The sequence below is a fragment of the Leucoraja erinacea genome, chromosome 1 (genome assembly GCF_028641065.1).
Source record: "Leucoraja erinacea ecotype New England chromosome 1, Leri_hhj_1, whole genome shotgun sequence".
Taxonomy (NCBI): domain Eukaryota; kingdom Metazoa; phylum Chordata; class Chondrichthyes; order Rajiformes; family Rajidae; genus Leucoraja; species Leucoraja erinaceus.
The window spans coordinates 64,498,509-64,516,861 of NC_073377.1; the positions used below are offsets into that span (position 1 = coordinate 64,498,509).

At 39.6% G+C, this 18,353-nt stretch overlaps 1 protein-coding gene across 1 annotated transcript in view; it reads left to right on the forward strand.

Annotated features, from left to right (window-relative positions):
* Nucleotides 1–3,025: 3,025 nt before the first annotated feature.
* Nucleotides 3,026–18,353, forward strand: part of kdr (kinase insert domain receptor (a type III receptor tyrosine kinase)) — a 74,814-nt gene continuing 59,486 nt past the window's right edge. The window contains exons 1-5 of the mRNA XM_055648367.1: nt 3,026–3,483; nt 11,247–11,328; nt 13,139–13,344; nt 14,807–14,928; nt 15,984–16,152. Coding sequence (XP_055504342.1) covers nt 3,417–3,483; nt 11,247–11,328; nt 13,139–13,344; nt 14,807–14,928; nt 15,984–16,152 — 646 coding nt within the window. The 5' untranslated portion in view covers nt 3,026–3,416. The remainder of the gene's footprint in view (nt 3,484–11,246; nt 11,329–13,138; nt 13,345–14,806; nt 14,929–15,983; nt 16,153–18,353) is intronic.

Below are 18,353 nucleotides of genomic sequence, written 5' to 3' on the forward strand. Positions count from 1 at the left end.
TGCCTTTCCTATATGATCAGCCAATGTTTGCCTTAACACTTTACGCTATTACACATTCAGTATCATAGCGATACGAAATGTTGTTCTCAAATGCTGTGCTCGAAACGGGGACGTGTAGGGCACTTTGAGCAAATTTCTAAGCCTGACTATGAAAGTACTGTCTGCAAACAGACTGGGTTGTTTCGACAGCAGTGACTATCAGAACAAAATCTGTGCGGTTAATTTATATAACGGTTGCAAAACAACTGAGTGTGGATGAGTTGAGACTGGAACCTTCTGGCCCATAAATGTTATCCACTGAGGCGCAGATGACACAACTAATGCCCAAAACAAATGTTACATTTCACAACACTTAACAAAGTTAACCAAAAGAAAATCACAGCTGAGTAACTGAAATCTGAAGCCCATTTTGGTGGGGATCTTTTAAGTATAATTTAGGTCTTGTCTTTCTAATATTGTCATAGAGGTATATTTTCGCTGGGTGGGGCGCTGATGTGCTGGCATCGAATGGATCAAGTACAGAATGGATCTAGGCAGCGGGTATCAGCATTAATATCCGCAGGTCATGTAAACAACCCAGTTACTTACTCAGTCTTACCTTCCCACACTAATTTGTGTATCTAAATGTTCCCACTGGATGGAATGAATCAGAGCACCGATGAATGCTTGACGTTCTTGTCTGAAGAAGGGTCTCGACCACAAGCTTCACCCATTCATTCTATCCAGGTATGCTACCTGTCCCGCTGAGATACTCCAGCATTTTGTGCCTATCTTCGGTTTAAACCGGCCTCTGTTCCTTCCCACACCAACAACATTCCTTGGTTGGTCCACCGACCATGGAATGTTGTGCAACCAAGTGGTTGGTTCACCTCTCTAGTCCAAATAGGAATGAAGGGCAAGTCTAAAGTAGACTTTTAGCTTCAAATCTTGCTTGAATGGACACTGCATTCAATTGAATTCAACCTTATTCACAGAGGAAAGTTATCAACATGGGGAAAAAATTGTGGTATGAAAAATAGGGACGTTAATGGGCCCGTATTTCCGAATTTAAGACATTGGAGTGCTATTATTTGACTTTTATCATTATGGTATTTTATGAAATTCGATGGTTTTAATGGAAACGCAAGAAATTGTAAATGTTGGAATCTTAGGCAAAACACAAAGTGTTGGAGGAACTCAGCGGGTCAGGTAGCATCTAGGTAGGAATGGACAGGATAGGGACTTATTCGGCCTGATATCTATAGATTAATTTACCTCGTATGATTGGCAGCTCCTTTACAAATACATTCTGAAATTGCTTCTGACAATGATGGAAGAACTTAGATTTGTACAGAAACTTTTGCAGCCTTATCTTGCACCCATCCACTTCACATTTGAAAGGTAATGTAGCAAACACTGCGGCCAAATTGTGTTCAGCAAGCTCCCAATGTTCGCAAATCGACAAGAGCTGGTGAATTTATGTTTGCAATGTCGTGGCGGAAGCATTATTGGATAGGTCGTCAGGGATAACTCCACTGTTTAACGAATACACCTGGAAACCATCTCTGAGCTAACACAGGAGAAGCGAGGCTCCATCGCCCAGCTGCAGCAACAACGATGCCACTTTCTTCTCCAGCCATTGAGTGGCCTTTGAGAGCCTTGCCATAGCGCCAATATATCGTTGTTTTGTTGTTGAATCACATTCACCTGGGAAACAGGCTGCGGGCTGGCAGGGCTTGTCCAACTAGGTCATTTGAAACCAGCCAGAAGAGAAATATTAGGTACACAAAAATGCTGGAGAAACTCAGCGGGTGATGCAGCATCTATGGAGCGAAGGAAATAGGTAACGTTTCGGGCCGAAACCCTTCTTCAGACTGAATATTGGTCATTCTGTCCTGGTCCCCTTCCATTGCTAGATAGAGACCACACGCAAATTGGAGGATAAACAGCTCATATTCCGCTTGGATAGCTGACAACCTCTCTATATGAACATCGAATTCTCAAACTTCACGTAACTTCAAACACCCACTCACCTCCTCCCGCCTTTCGTTCCCCTTCCCCTCTCCTCCCCGGTGTCCCACCTGGACTCACATCCCTTTCTCCCCTTCCCCTCCATCTACATTCCTTCCTCTAGCTTCACAACTCGCAACTCTTCAATCATTTTGTCTCTGGCATTCTATCTTTTCATCTCTGAGCTGTATCCAGCCATCCGCCTGTCAACCCCGTACTCACCCTCCCTGTGTTCACCTATTACCTGCCACGCTTTATCCTGTTCCTCCTCTCTTTCAACTACCCCACTCACTACAATCAGTCTGAAGGAGGATCTCGATCCAAAACGTCACTTATCCATGTTCTCCTTAGATGCTGCCTGACCCGTAGAGTTCCTCCGGTAGTATTTCTGTCTTTTTTAAAAGAGTACGTTGGGTTGCAAGTCACTGGGAATACAACATCTGGGATCTGATACCAGTCTGCTATTGAAAACAAAACGTGCGTGTGCAATCCAAATCCTAGGCGATTCTCTTTTAACATTACGTTGACTAATTTGTGGCAAATAGAATGCAAAATAATTCTAGATAACGACACTTTCAGATCAAAAAAGCAAAACAATCCATTTGAGACTTAATTTGTTTTACAATATATGTGGTATTGCATAGAAAATAAGTGCGGGAGTAGGCCATTCGGCCCTTCGAGCCAGCACCGCCAATCAATATGATCGGCTGATCATCTAAAATCAGTACCCCGTTCTTGCCTTCTCCCCCATATCCCTTGATTCCGTTAGCCGTAAGATTGAAAACATCCAGTATTGCTCGAAGAGAGCCAAGTCTCGTGAAAGTAGTTGCATTAAACAGATGACTTGCTGCACATTTACAACTCTGGACTTTCGCGTTATATATTGGCTGCCTATATTTTTCGATCTATTATGTGATCTACTGCTCTTTCGATACATTTTTTCAATAAGTGGTTTCAATGCAATATTTCTTGGGCATCGTTCGTTTTTTTTAATTTGTCCTATTTTTTTGCAGATCAGAGCACGACAAGATTATTTTTATTTCGTAGTTGTTTTCCGATGTTTGTGGAATGAGCTGCATCCTCGTGACACGTGATGCGAAGATCAATTTTCGTAGCTTGGGACCTCCTCCAGCATATAACCGGCAAATTGCCATGTCCCTTCAGACCGAAGATTGACCCTCATCCAACCGAACCTGATCTACCTCTGCAGGTCCATCTAGAATAATAGATACAGGATTGTAACTCCTGGATCTTTTTGCAGACTTCATTCAATCTCTGCTTCAAGGGTGACTTTAAAATGTTACACGATCGCATCGGGGGTCAGAGAACGTGACTGCGAGGCTGGGAATCATTCAACGTTTATTGAGAAAACGACTCTGCTGGACCAGAAGTCACGTTGTCCTGGTTTCTGGGCTACCCGTGGTGACATGTCGGGGAAATTGGTTTTCGCGCTGCTGTGGCTGTGGCTGTGGCCGGGGATGTCTGATTCAGCTGGTGAGGGATATTTGCAAGAAAACGTATGAAATGTTGTTGTTATGTACTAATTAAGGTAACCTCACTCTATAGCGACTGTGCGGACAATTCAAAATGCCCAATTCGTTTAGAAATTGTTTCGTAATGCAAATTTAAGTTAATGTTGTAAGTGAGCGAACCTGATGTACAATTCTTTTTTTTTTGAGGGTGGGGGTACATTCTAATATAAATCCCATCTCCTATTCACCTTCATTGGGTGGCGCGATTTTAGCACCGGCTTTCTAAATTAAACAGAGAGCTAACGCGGATCTTTGAGTTGATCTAAAAATGAATGTAGAAAAACATCTCGTGTCGTGCAGGAGGGGAGAATCCGATCTCTTTCAACCCGTATGGAACAATGCCCTGCTCCCGCAGACATCCTTCGCAGCAGAGTAGTCCATCTTCTGGCTAGCTGGGGAAGTCTGACAAGTCGACCTGTGCTCGCTGCTTAAAATGATTTGTAACGACCTCATTAGCTCATTGGTAATGCAGCGCTAACGAGTTATTTGAACTCACCCGTAAACAGGTATTACCGTTAAATCGTAGTCATAGCAAGAAATTGAAGTTTTTTTTAATCAATTATGGTGTAAACTATACAATTAGGGTTACATTCACAGGGAAATTCTAATATTAGTATATAGTTTGTGGATAATTGATTTTTACAATGGCGTCAACAGTGGTGCTGCTGTTAGAGCTGGTGTGATGGTAGCGCTTTGCAGCGCCGGAGACTCGGGCTCGAACCTGACTTCGGCTGCTGTGCGTGTGGAGTTTGCATGTTCTCCCTTTGACCGCGGAGGCTTTCTCAGAGTGCCCCAGCTTCCCCCTACATCCCAAATACGTGAGTTTTTGTAGGTTAATTGGCCTCGGTAAATTGCCCCTAATGTGTTGTGAGTGTACGGAAAAAAGGGGGGAACATGGAACGGATGACCGATGGTCGGCATGGACTGGGTAGAGGGCGAAGAGCTGTTTCCAAACTGTGTAAAACCGTTGCCTGTCTTCGTCGGTGTCGCGTTGTCCGTTCTGTGTCAGTGCGATAGTAGGTTTTAGAAAGTCTAACCAAGTACAGCAAGTCAGATAGCATTTGCCGCACGACGAGTTTTTCCGTCACTTTGTTTCCAGCAACTGCATTAAAAAAAAATCACCTACCGTGGAAAGTCGAGCAGGAAGCAGACGTTGTGCTCTGTTCATTATGTGTGAATCTGTGGATTTCCTCCTGAAATGATCGATATCATTTAGGAGAACATTCAAAGACATAAGGTACACAAAAATGCTGGAGAAACTCAGCGGGTGCAGCAGCATCTACGGAGCGAAGGAAATATACAACGTTTCGGGCCGAAACCCTTCTTCAGACTTCTTAAATTCGATTTTCCAGCATCTGCAGTTCCTTCTTAAAAGATGTTGCTGCACCCGCTGAGTTTCTCCAGCATTTTTGTGTACCTTCGATTTTCCAGCATCTGCAGTTCCTTCTTAAACATTCAAAGACACAATGTCTTCACTCAAAATTGAGTTGACTCAAAAGAACCGCGGAGTGCGAAGCCCGACTTGAGCAGCTCGGGGTTACTGTTGTGTAAATGACATGCTCCCGGTGAGAAGGTGGCGGGTCCGGGGTGGTGGCGAGTCCAGGTCACTGCAGTCAGAAGTGGAACTGAAGAACAGTTGGAGATACAAGGAACCAAAGATCCTATAGCAGAGCACTGCTATAGGATCTTTGCAAGGAACTGTAGATCAGCTCTGCTATAGGATCTTTGCTGCAGATGATGGAATGGTAGGTGAAACGGAACGTGCTGGAGTAATTCAGCGGGTCAGCCAGCGTCAGTAGTGGGAATTATCAGGTAACTTTTAGGGTTTGGATTCGTCTGATGTGTAGTAGGGAGGAGAAATCTAGAAAAGACAGATGGGGTGGGACAAAAGCTGACACGTGATAGGTGAATACAGGCGAGGGGCGATTACAGATGGCTGTAGTAACAAAGATTAAAGGTGAAAAGGAAAAGGGTGTCAGATAAGGAGAGGAGTGAAATGGAAACCAGAGGGAGTGATATAGGTGGAAATGGGCAGGACCGACTGGAAAGAGGGGGAAGGGGGGTATATAAAAGGGACGTTTTTCCTTTGTCCCATCTTTTGTTCGCACCTGCATCAGCACTACATTTTTTCCCAAGCAGTGCATTGCAAATTGCGAATATTCTTCAGGACCTGAAGAGATGGTGCCGCTCGGAGCATTTTCTCATTTAGTCATTATACTTTACGCCAATATCTCTAAAGGCAGCTTTCTAGGAATCAAGTCTAATGTTTCTAGCTAAAGCAATCACTGACAGGCCTGAAGAGTGGTCTCAACCCGAAACGTCACCCATTCCTTCTCTCCAGAGATGCTGCCTGTCGAGCGTTTTGTGTCTACGATAGAGGAGCCAGTTTATCGATGTTACAGGAACCACATTACTTTCAAAAACAAATGACATCAGGCTGCAGTGTACTTTTTGCGAATGGACTGAGATTCTCCCAATTATGGTAAAATAAAACCGGCGCAAATGTTTCCTGAATATTACACGGCGTGATTTGATTTCTGCCTGGTTTTGGACTCTTACGGTAGAAACAACGATACCATCATTACTGGAGGGAAATAGAACAGAACAAAATACATTTATTTAAACTACAGTTCTACTCGAAAATGAAAAGTGAACCAAAAAAATCCCTGTGCCAAAAATAAGGCTTTGGAACTGTCTGCGCAGTCGTTCGCTCTAATGCACTACTACGGTTATCCAGTAGCTGAATAATGGCAAGCGGATAATCTTTGGGGGGCAATTGAGCTGCTGAAGTCTGCTGTCAACGCGGATTGTCTCGCTGAAGTAGCTCCTGACAGACGGGCAGGAGGCGTGGGACTTGTTGTTGATCAGAGGAAACCTGTTGCACAATTAGTGGTAGTAGCCATAAAATAGACAGCGGTCATTCTAATGAGGTGAATCTGCACACATGGCTGAACTCAGCCGATGCATCTGAACTGTGTTCAGGATTAGCCCCCCCCCCCCCCTCCCCCTCCCCCTCCCCGGCCGTATCCCTCCTAAAACGGGTAGACGATGCGAGTAGATAATACTGTACAAGATTGGCAGAATATTTATGACTACTTTTCAAACGGACTAAAATATGGGTTTGCAATCTAAAGTATAACCAATCGAATAAAGGTTATCATCCCCCTTATCACTTTTTAATGGAATTCGTTGTTCAATTATTATTGATATCTTACAGCTCTGATATTGAAAGAAATGTAGATTAAATGCGAATTTACCCATAGAACGAATTGATTTGTCGATGGCCCTGACATTGAACACCTTGAGTAAATTCACGAAGTTGTGCAAAATGAGACAATTGAATTGTTGACCAGAGTCTGTGAGGTCTCAATCAGCTATCTCTTACTGAGCCACCTGACCCTCATCCTGTTATGACAGAGGCTGCACAATATACTGCTGCCATTTGAAAAGGCAGCATTCAGTCTTTTGGCGATTGTTTCAGGAGCAAGATTGCAATAAAGAAACGTTTTCACCCAGAGAGTTGTGAATTTGTGCAATTCCCTGCCACAGAGGGCAGTGGAGGCCAAATCACTGGATGGATTTAAGAGAGAGTTAGATAGAGCTCTAGGGGCTAGTGGAATCGAGGGATATGGGGAGAAGGCAGGCAAGGGTTATTGATTGGGGACGATCAGCCATGATCGAAATGAATGGCGGTGCTGGCTCGAAAGGCCGAATGGCCTCCTGCACCTATTTTCTATGTTTCTATGAATTCTGAATGTTCAGTCTGTACTTGTCAACCCTTGGTGAAGTAGTCCTCCTGTTATTCAGTGTTTCAGGGGATCGGATGAAGTACTTCTCGACCCTTGGCGAAGTAGTCCTCCTGTTATTCAGCGTTTCAGGGGATCGGATGAAGTCCACAGCTTTCATTCTTGAGATAATTGAGTATAGAACTGGAGAATTGTGTACATTTTATTTTGACCATATATAGCATTGGAAGTAACTAGAGCAGAAAAATCTACCAGATCCTATGTCTGATTAGAATGTGTTTATGAATGGATATATGTATCTATGTGTGGAATATTTATTGCAATGCATATCTATATATCTGTATGTTAAATTATATTTGTTAAATTATAGATATGCACATTACAGAGAATTGAATACATCGGTTTTGGTTCTTTTGATCTTTGAATAAAATTCTAATTTAAATATTGGGTTAGACATAGAAACATAGCATAAGCCCGACATAGAGATCATGAATTTTAAATATTAAAGTTGTATTTTGAAGTTAGATTGGAGTAGCAACACATTTACTTCTAGGGTCAATAATGTAACACCAAGTAACCATTGTCCATGTGCATGTAGTGGAGGTGAACCATGCTGATCACTTGTTGGGAATCCCATTCAAGTATGTGTGGATAATATAATGGGGAACCAGCAATGACACAATGTGCTGTTGTACTTGTCCTGCACAACAGTAATTGAAGCCTCAAAACTATGGTCAAAGCTAGAAGGCTGGAGCTCAGTATTCTAAAATTAAATGACAGCAGTTCTTGAATGGTGTTTACTGAGTAGCAGAAACATTTGGAACCAGCCTAGTTATTTTATATTTTTTAATAGAGTTTCATTGTTGCTGTTCCTTAAAACTAGACCTCAGAAAATCCAGGGAACTGGAATTGTGTCATCTGTCCATGAATCAGAGAGTCAAAGAAGTTATACAACATGGAAACCGGCCTCTCGTCCCAATGTATCAATTCTGCCCAAAACATCCATCTGAACTAGTCCCATTGCCTGCATTTGGTCTATATTCCTTAAAACCTTTTCTACCCATGTACCTGTCCGAATGTCTTTAAACCTTCCCATACCTTGGTAATCTCCTCTGAGTCGCAGCATGACAGCGAGGAATCAGACTTTTCAGCTCACTGTCCATGGTATTTGTCAAGTACCAATTTACTCACATCCTGCACTTATTGCATTGTATTCTCCCTATATTCCCATTGACATCGCTATGATTTTATCATTCACCTATACACCTTGAGATACTGGGCTTCTCAAACTCCAAATTCTTCATGGCACCCAAATGTTTTCACTCTGCCACGGGTGGTTGCGCCAGCAACCAGTGAAATGACAAGCTCTGGTATTTTCTCCTCAATCTTCTCTGCATCTTTACATCTCTTAAATAGACACAAAATGTTGGAGTAAGTCAGTGGGCCAGGCAGCATCGCTGGAGAGAAGGAGTGGATGACTTTTCAGGTTGAGATCATCCTTCAGACTGAAGGAAGGGTCTGAAGAAGGGTCTCGACCTAAAATGTCACCCATTCCTTCTCTCCAGAGATGCTGCCTGAGTTACTCCAGCATTTTGTGTCTATCTTCGGTAAACCAACATATGCAGTTCCTTCCTACACTCTTTTCATATCTTTCCTCCTCTTAGATGCGGATTACCTTTTTTTAACCAAGCATTTGGTCCTTGCCCTAATCATTCATTATCTGTCTAGTTGGCAACACTGTGGTAATGCTCCTGTAGAGTACCTTTGGATTGTTTGTTCTGTTCAAGGAACCCTATAAGTGGAAGTTGTTGTTATTGTTGCAGAAGAAACCACTTCTCAATCAGTTGCAGATGTCATTATTTGTCCTGAGTGTTTGTTCCTTGACGTTTTCACTGTCTCCAGAGTAAACATATCAAAACAGTATGCTGTGTTAAAAACATACATGCCTGTGTCATAGGAATTGTGCTCTGCTTACCTCTTCTATGTGGCACCAGTGTAACAATGATATGACTTGGCAAAGCTGTGATAATATGCACATGATAAGCATGATTACACTGGCACTCTTTTAGGGGGCAACAAGTTGCTTCTTCATTTATTCAGTTGTGAATCTGTGGAATTCTCTGCCACAGAAAGCAGTGGAGGCCAATTCACTGGATGTTTTCAAGAGAGAGTCACATTTAGCTGTTAGGGCTAAGGGAATCAAGGGATATGAGGAAAAACTAGAACGGGGTACTGATTTTGGATGATCTGCCATGATCATATTGAATGGTGGTGCTGGCTCGAAGGGCCGAAAGGCCTACTCCTGCACCTATTTTCCATGTTTCTATGTTTCTATGTTCTTAGCATCCATTTTGTCGCTCAGTTGAAAGAACTTCCGTACTTTGTGCTACTTCCATGGTGTCATTCCTGTGCATTTTTCCAGAGAATCTGCACTGTTCTCTGAAAAGGATTGCCTTTCATCCCAGTACATCAGCATAAGGATTCACAATAGTCTTCACAAAAACAGGGAATTAGGGATATAGATCACGTACTGGCAGAGGAGATTAGTTTAACTTGGCATCGTGTTTAGCACGGACATTATGGGCCGAACGGCTTGTTCCTGTGGTACTGTTCTATGTTTTCTTCAATGTTCTAAAGCCCATTCTCAATATGTATTATTCAGATTTCAGGCTTGATTTAACCACACAACCCATAGGAGCTGCATAGTTCTAAGATATTCATTATTTTGTGCATTTATTCTGACCCTTTGCTTGATGGGCTATTGTTTAGGATCTGACTGGTAAGATTATACAAATACTACTTCCATTAATGCAGTGCTATTAGCAATTATGTTAATGATGAACCCTCAAATACAACATCTTATCAATATATGAATTAAGTAGCTAATTAATGTGAATATGGAAATATTGAGCTGGCCTGATCTCTTGTGAAATCAGAAGGAGCATTCTTTAAAAACATTCTACATGCACCATACCACCAGTTGACATATGTTGGTCGTTCAATAATTCTGTTGCTAGAACATTTGTAAGTAAGTAAGTTTATTGGCCAAGTATTCACATACAGGAATTTGCCTTGGTGCTCTGCCCACAAGTAACAACATGACATACAGTGACAGTTACAAATGACTCAGAAAACATGAAACATTAATAATAATAAGACATTAATGATAAAACGCCATTGATCAAGCATGTGAACCAACAAAATACCAGATCAAAGGGAGGCTACAGTTTTTTGGCTGTTGAGTAGAGCAACTACTTGTGGATAAAAACGGTTTTTATGTCTGGCTGTGGCAGCTTTGACAGTCCAGAGTCGCCTTCCAGAGGGACCATCGGATTCAAAGAGTTTGTGGCCAGGGTGAGAGGGGTCAGAGATGATCTTACCCGCTCGCTTCCTGGGATATATTTGGGATATGTTTCTCAGCTAAAGTTGTTTGCACATTATATTTCTTGAATAAAATTGGAAATTTGCTTTATCTTAGATTATATCGCAATGAAACCATGTAGAATCAGATTTTATTTATTTATTTATTGGGCCTAAAATTAAGACTTTAAAATATTGCAGTAGACAAAATACAGGAAAATGTATATTTTAAAGTATAATATGACAAAGTTCCTCAGAGGAAACAGTCCTTGGACCCACCCAAGCAGACTTTCCTTCCTATCTCCGTAAAATGGTTGTTCATACTTTTTCTAGACCTGGCTACACCCATGTCTATTAAACATAAAGTCATGTAGATTAATATGTACAGGTATTTCAACTGAACAAGATTTAGAAATCAAAGAGTGGCAAATGTGGATTACAAATTAAAGACACTATTTTGTCAAAAACCTATTCTCGTATCAGTTCCTTGTGATTTAGAATCTTTCTGTGCTCATTGTCAATGTGTTAATTATTAAACTAATATATACTTATATATTGATTCTATTTAGCACGTATCAATGATTTCTCCTTAAAATTCAACTAATATTTTAATTTACAGGTTTCTATTCTGTGCCACACCTTAACATCCAGAGTAAAGAACATGTAATTAATGCTAATGAGAATTTAATAATTACTTGCCGGTAAGAGCAGTTTCTACTTTTTTCATGAATTATTATATTTAAATGCCTTAAATATCATACTGCTTTCAATATTGATAATACCTGCATTTTATATTTCAATGTGTCTCTGTTTTATTAAACATTTTATATTAGTAGTACCTAAAGGAACATTAGACAAAAAAATTCAGACAGAATTATCAATGACCATGTAACTGTATTGCAGTGCATTTTGTTGTTGAAGTTCAAAATATTAAACATGAACATAAACTGGAATATAACCCTCACAAGAGATGATGCATTTTAGTGGGACAAATGAGGGCCAGCTCCTGGGGTGTATAGTGGAACAAAAGGAACTTGGTGTACAAATCCAAAGATCCTTGAAGGTGGCAGCATAGGTAGATAGAGTATTGAAGAAGTCTTGCCTTCATTAGCTGGGGAACAGAGTACTCTTGCCTTCAAGCTGGGGAACAGAGTACAAGAGCAGAGAGGTCTTAATACAGCTTAATAAAACATTGAAGAAGGGTCTCGACCTGAAACGTCAACCATTCCTTCTCTCCAGTGATGCTGCCTGTCCCACTGAGTTACTCCAGCATTTTGTGTCCATCTTCATTTTAATAAAACATTGGTTAGGCCACAGCTGGAATACTGTGTGCTGTTCTGGTTGCCACACTTTCGGAAGGGTGTTAGTACACCGGAGAGGGTGCAGAGGAAACTTCCAAGGATGTAGGATGAAGCGAATATTTCAGTTATGTGTCAATTGTTCAGGCTTGGTTTGTTTTCCTTGAAGCTGATGAAGTTGAGGGATGTAGGAGCTTTAGGCTGGCTAGTTACACTCTTGCTGCAAGCACCTATTTCCACCATCATAATATGATCTGACTCTGTTCGTGCCTCAAGTTATCTGTTGCCCCAATGTTTATCTATGACACTGCTACTTCAAGTCTTCCTTGGATGTTCCAGTGGACTTTGCTCCACCCCATGGTGACTTGAGGTCATCTGACACACTGTTGTGCATGTGTGACCAACATTAATTCTCCCTTATTTGTTCTCGCTGAGCAATGCCTGTATTTTAATATTCTCACCCTTCCCCTGAGAACTCTCAGTTTCACTCATTTCACTGCCATTTGCATCCCCTTCAGTTATACAATGCTGTGAGATCCCTGAAAGCTTTCAATTTTGGCCTCATGACTGTTAGTTACTCTGCTCTCACTATCACGACCCCAAGATTTGCAATTATTTCCTTTAATTCCTGCTTCCCTCCACCTTTAAATCTACCTTATGCAATAGTGCCATACTTTGAATGGTCACTTTTGTGAAAGATCATGTTAGAAGAAGCATAAAAGTTGTTAGTGTATTCTCACTGGGATTAGACATCAACTTCACTGTTATTTCATGGTCAAAATGTTATACTTAGGAGCTATTTGTTCTAAAATGTTATACTTAGGAGCTATTTTCATTAGAATCCATATTTAAAAAACTAATCGAAATATGGTTGGATATGTTTATCACAAATCATGCATCTTCCACATGGAATCATTACACTGAGCACTTGGAGATTGAAGTACATTCTAACTTTTTTTCTGCTGAGAAATATAATCAATAAATATAAAATAAATCTGATCAAATAATGCCATTTTCATTGTAATTGCTTTTATGAAATGTATGGATAACACTGCAGCATAGTTATTCAAAATGTATGCTCCTCTTTGTATTGATGAAGATTTTATGATTATTTGTGGTTAAAACATCATAAAAATTGAAATTCTTAACATTGTTTTAACTGGCTGTGCATTTTTATTGAGAATATGTTGCTTCTTCTGCATGTTTGCTGCAGTGGACATGGACCCCTGGAATGGTCATGGCCCAGAAATCACAGTAGCATGGAACACAGGATATCCCTGACTAAGTGCGCTAGTGAGAATTGGTCTTGCACAACTCTCATTCTGACAAAGACCATTGCAAATGATACTGGAACATACCGGTGTTTCCATAAGTTGTCTCCGATCCATGTAGCTGCAAGTATCTATGTCTTTGTTCGGGGTAAGAAAACTTTTACAATTGTTTAACATCTGGTCCTCAGGAAGAAATTGTTTGTGTATAGTCAGAACAATGGCCAATAAATTCAATGCAGCAGTGACAGTTAATAATCCACTTGTGGCTAATTCCTCTGTCTGTTGAATACGATGTCAATATTCCAAGTAACAATATAAAAAAAGATAAAAAGAATGAAAAAAAACGTTTAAAAAAATGTAACCATTATTTCAATAGTTACTGTATTATCATGTGTATCAAGTCACAATTGTTTTGCCTACAGTTCAATAAAATATAACTATACATCAGCACAATGCTGCATAAGTAAAAGAGTGGAATGAGTGTAGTGTTAAATATATTAAATACATGTTATTTATTTGAATCCTATCATATTCAAATAAACACACTCAGACTCTTAATATTAATTAGATAATTTTCCAAGTGAGAGCAGCATTTCAGTTTAAGCCTGTATTTCCTGCAGCATTTGTATTCATTCTCTCTACTCTTTGATGTAACAGCACTGCCTCTTTTGTGGTCGTAGATTCAGATTCTTATCAGAGGCCATGCAAATGATCACCTTTTGCTTTGACAGCAGCAGTGTGCCCATATTAAAATCTGCCACATGCTGGGATTACCTCCATAGGGTTCCTGTTTACTGACTTCCAAAGCAATGTGGTTAAATGCAGATAGCCTGCAGCACTTCCTTCTGTCTTACTGATCAGAAGGGATTATAATACGACAACAAGCCAATTTCCTGATTTGCATTTATGACTCCAACCATCTAATTTCTTTTGCGCAATTAAAATGTGGGTTATTGCAAATCAACCTGAAAGCTTATCTTTCATAATGAATGATTATGACTCCCAGAATGTATAATTTAAAAGTTTACACGTCCATGAGAAGTTCATCCGAAATGTATCAAGAAAATGGCCAAGCGCTTGGTCTCGCCCTGACACGCCACACATTCCTTCTCCCCAGAGATGCTGCCTGTCCTGCTGAGTTACTCCAGCTTTTTGCATCTGCTTCATTGACAGTTAGCTACCCAGAAGATCATATTCATTCCTGATGCAACTGTTACTGCAGTTACTTTTTTGCAGGTTCATTTATTACAAAATGAAACAGGGAATAAAATATCAATGAAAACTTTAGTGCAATCTATTTTCATTCAATATAGAGAGTATGAAAGAATACTTTACCAATGCTTTACAGATTCAATTGATGCGCTTTTAGCTTATACTTTTATATGACCACTTACCCTAATGCAGCTGATGAGATGCCAAAAATACTGAGGAGACAATGTCACACGTTTGAGGGATTTCTGAGTGCTCCCCACCCAAGAATAATCCATGATTAATGGACTTTTCAAGCATATGTTGCAATGATGTGATCCAACTCACCAGCTACTGTTGATATGTTTTATTAGAATTTGAAGCTGTAGCAACTCACAAATTGATATCTTGTTGCACTTTAGATGAACAAATGCCATTTGTGCATCATTCTCAGAGTCCAGAAGCTCTGATCGTAACCGAAGCTAAGAAGCTTGTCATTCCATGCAAGGTCTCTATTCCGGATCTTAATGTGACCTTGCATCTGGTAAATATAATTGATCTTCCCAGTTGCTGCAATATATACATTGTTTAATTAGCTTTTAGTTCACATCCTAGTAGGTATACTATTAAAGCTGTAAATGTACATAAACATTGACATTTTAAATATACTTTTTATATTTGAATATGTGCACAGTAACTTTCTGTGTGCCTGTAAACATTTTGTAGTTTTGTACACAGCTTTAAAATTGGGGGTATCTTAATACTATGTTAGAAACAAGGAACTGCAGATGCTGGTTAATAAACAAAAGGGCACAAAGAGCTGGAGTAACTCAGCAGGTAGAACATAGATAGGTAATGTTTCTGGTTAAGACCCTTCTTTAGAATCAAAACTAATCTGAAGAAGTATCTCTACCTGATACGTCACCTTTCCATGTTCTCCAGAGATGCTGCATGACCTGCTGAGTTACTCCAGCACTCCGTTCTTTTTTTAATACCATTTAATACCATTCTATCACTTAAGTATAATGTGGAATGGTGCAGGGACTCCACATTATGGGAAGTTGCATTCCCAGAAAATGGGCCATCTAACGATTTTCTGTAAATTTGAAGTAGTGAAAAAAAAATGAGAATTTAAAGAAATTCAATTTTTGCATTGATTTACTTGCTTATTTTTTGTATTCTTGTATTCTTGTATTCAAATTTTATTGTCGTTGCCTCACTTTGAGACAACGAAATGAATTTCCCGTACAGCAGTATCGTTAAAAAAAAATCACAAGAAAAATAATAAAAATAAATAATAAATAAATAATAAAACATATTAAAAAAATAAAATTGAAATTGAATTAAAAATTATTTTCCCACAGATTCCATGAAAGTGAATATTATTTACTTGCAGCTATTTTTTTGAGTAGCAATTTATGAATTCTGTAAGGGCGAGTTTCCATGACCCATATGTTTAAGATTGTAAGGGGGGGGGAACCTGTACAACATTATAAACATAATTTACCAGTGTGTTTGTTCACTAGTTATTGCATATAACCTCACCAAAAGTTACAACTTTCACTTAAAAAATAATAATTTTCTTTGTTATGTGAACAGAAATATCCAGATAATTACATTGTTCCTGATGGAATAACAACCTTGTGGGACAATAAGAAAGGTTTCATTATTATGAGAGAGAGGACCACAGCTGCAGGACTGGCCAACTGTGAGACAACAGTGAACGGAAAAAGCTATCAGTCTAATACTTACGTGTTGGTGATTGTAGGTAAGGACATTTTGTATATTTACATTGAAATGACTGAATCTTAAACATATGGAAATAATATTTGATTTTAAAAAAGTTTACACAGAATTCTGTGACTATCCATTAAATGGTGCTTTATGCTGTATCTGTATGAAGTTACTATCATGAGCTTTGTGCCATCTTTTGGTCAGATGTCATGTACTTTATGGTATTGTGTTGTCCTACATTTAGCTTGGTGGTGGGGTGTTTGGCTTTTAATCAGTAACAGCAGCACCTTAAGAGGAATGACTAAAAATGTTAAGAATGCTATGAAGAAACACTTACTGAGCACACAGAGAAATTATGCTGCAATTGTAATGTCTGTCACGGTTTATATGTATCTCAGTCTAATCTCTTGGGGCTAAAGGAAGTCAAAATGATAGGACCCAATGTCTTGCACACAGGGGTTTTAAAATAAGTGGCTGCAGATACAGTGAACGCACTGGAAGAAATTTTTCAAAACTTGTTAAATTTCACGGGTACCAAAAGATTACAAAAGAGCCAGTTTGACTCCCTTGTTCAAAAATGCAGTAAGTCACAAGTCATGGATTTATAGGACACCTTTTTAAGTCCATAATTAAAGAGGAAATAAGTAATCATTTGATTCTCCTTTTTGCTGAGGAAACTTCACCCTTAGAAATAGCCTTAAAATTAGAGATAATCTTCTACACTAGGAAAAAGACTGTGAACATCATCTATGCCCCTCCTGTACAACTCAATAAGGTTACCATTCAGTCTCCAAAGAACACATTTCTCAGCCTGTCCTATCTCTCCTAATAACTCAAGCTGTAAGCCCAGGTAACATTCTGGGAATTTTCACCGACACCATTTCCAACTTAATGAATTCCTTTCTGTAGCTGGACAACCAGAACACACCCTTTTGTCCTGCAACCCCCATGATTTGACACAAAAATCATTGCTTATTTATCCACTGTGGAGGATATGACTACAATGGAAAATGCCGTTCATTGAGTGGTGTTAGGCATTCCAATGCTTGGACTTTTATGGAAAATAACTGGATGTCTATCAGCCTGTTACATGAACTGTCTGTCACGTGGTTCATATGTATCTCAACTTATAAGAACCACAGTATAAAGTATGTCCTGAAATACTAGCTAATCAGAATTGCCCAGTTTATACTATTTGTCACAGTGGGGCTACACTTCTGATTGATAAAGGCGAGTGCAATTACAGATAGTAGAATGTCACTTCATGCTTTTTGCCTGCTGAAATGAGGTTTGAGTTGGTAATGTTTACATTATTGCGTTTCTGTTTCTCTTGACAGGAAACCCAGCTCTTCTCCAATAAATAATTTAATTGCCTTTATATAATCAATTAATTGTAGAATTTAGTCCACACCAACTGCATTCAACTTGAGACGGACATTTTATTTCGCAGAATCTGTACTTAAATGCGTCTGCGGTGTTTTTCTGAAGTATTTCATTTGGTTTCACCATGTCCAGATTGCCTATATTGGAATGTTTGTGACAATTCCTTGCTAGGAAGAGCATGAACTCAGCTCTCTCTTTGTTTTCACTTCATTTGCTCTTTGTCCTGTCTCTACAGATGATGACATGTTAGACAAGGGACATTTACCAACTGAGTAATTACAATGATTGCCTCCTTCAGAACCTTCAGTATGTGATGATCTGCGACATTGGGTTTTTTTACACACTAATCACAAACTGCAGAGATGATCTTCAGAAGTATACCAGAACAACATTACCGAAACCACAGAGACTTAATTGTAATTTAAATCAGTGGGAATACATAAAGCCCCTTTATTCAAAAAATGATGCATCCTAATGTTTTTGACTGATACAGATGGACCCCAAGTTTACATTTAAAGATGTTAGATTAATAATTAAATGAAAGGGGATAAAGGAATTTTACAAATGGCAGCTATGACAATATTTAGAACACCAAGAACAAAAATTAGAAAGGATATGAAGTCTGAACATACGTTAAGGAAAATATAGTTCAGATAATAAGGCACACAATGTTGTTCCTTTTAATGCTACAAAAATGTAGCAATCTTTTCCAGATTGGAACTCAGTGATGACTATTTTAATCAGACACCTTCCAAACCCATTACCCATTGGTTGACAAGGTCCATGATAGAGGGCCTGAACTCCAATGCCACCCTGGCCACATAATTGCATCAAATTGTCCCGGCCTCAGTT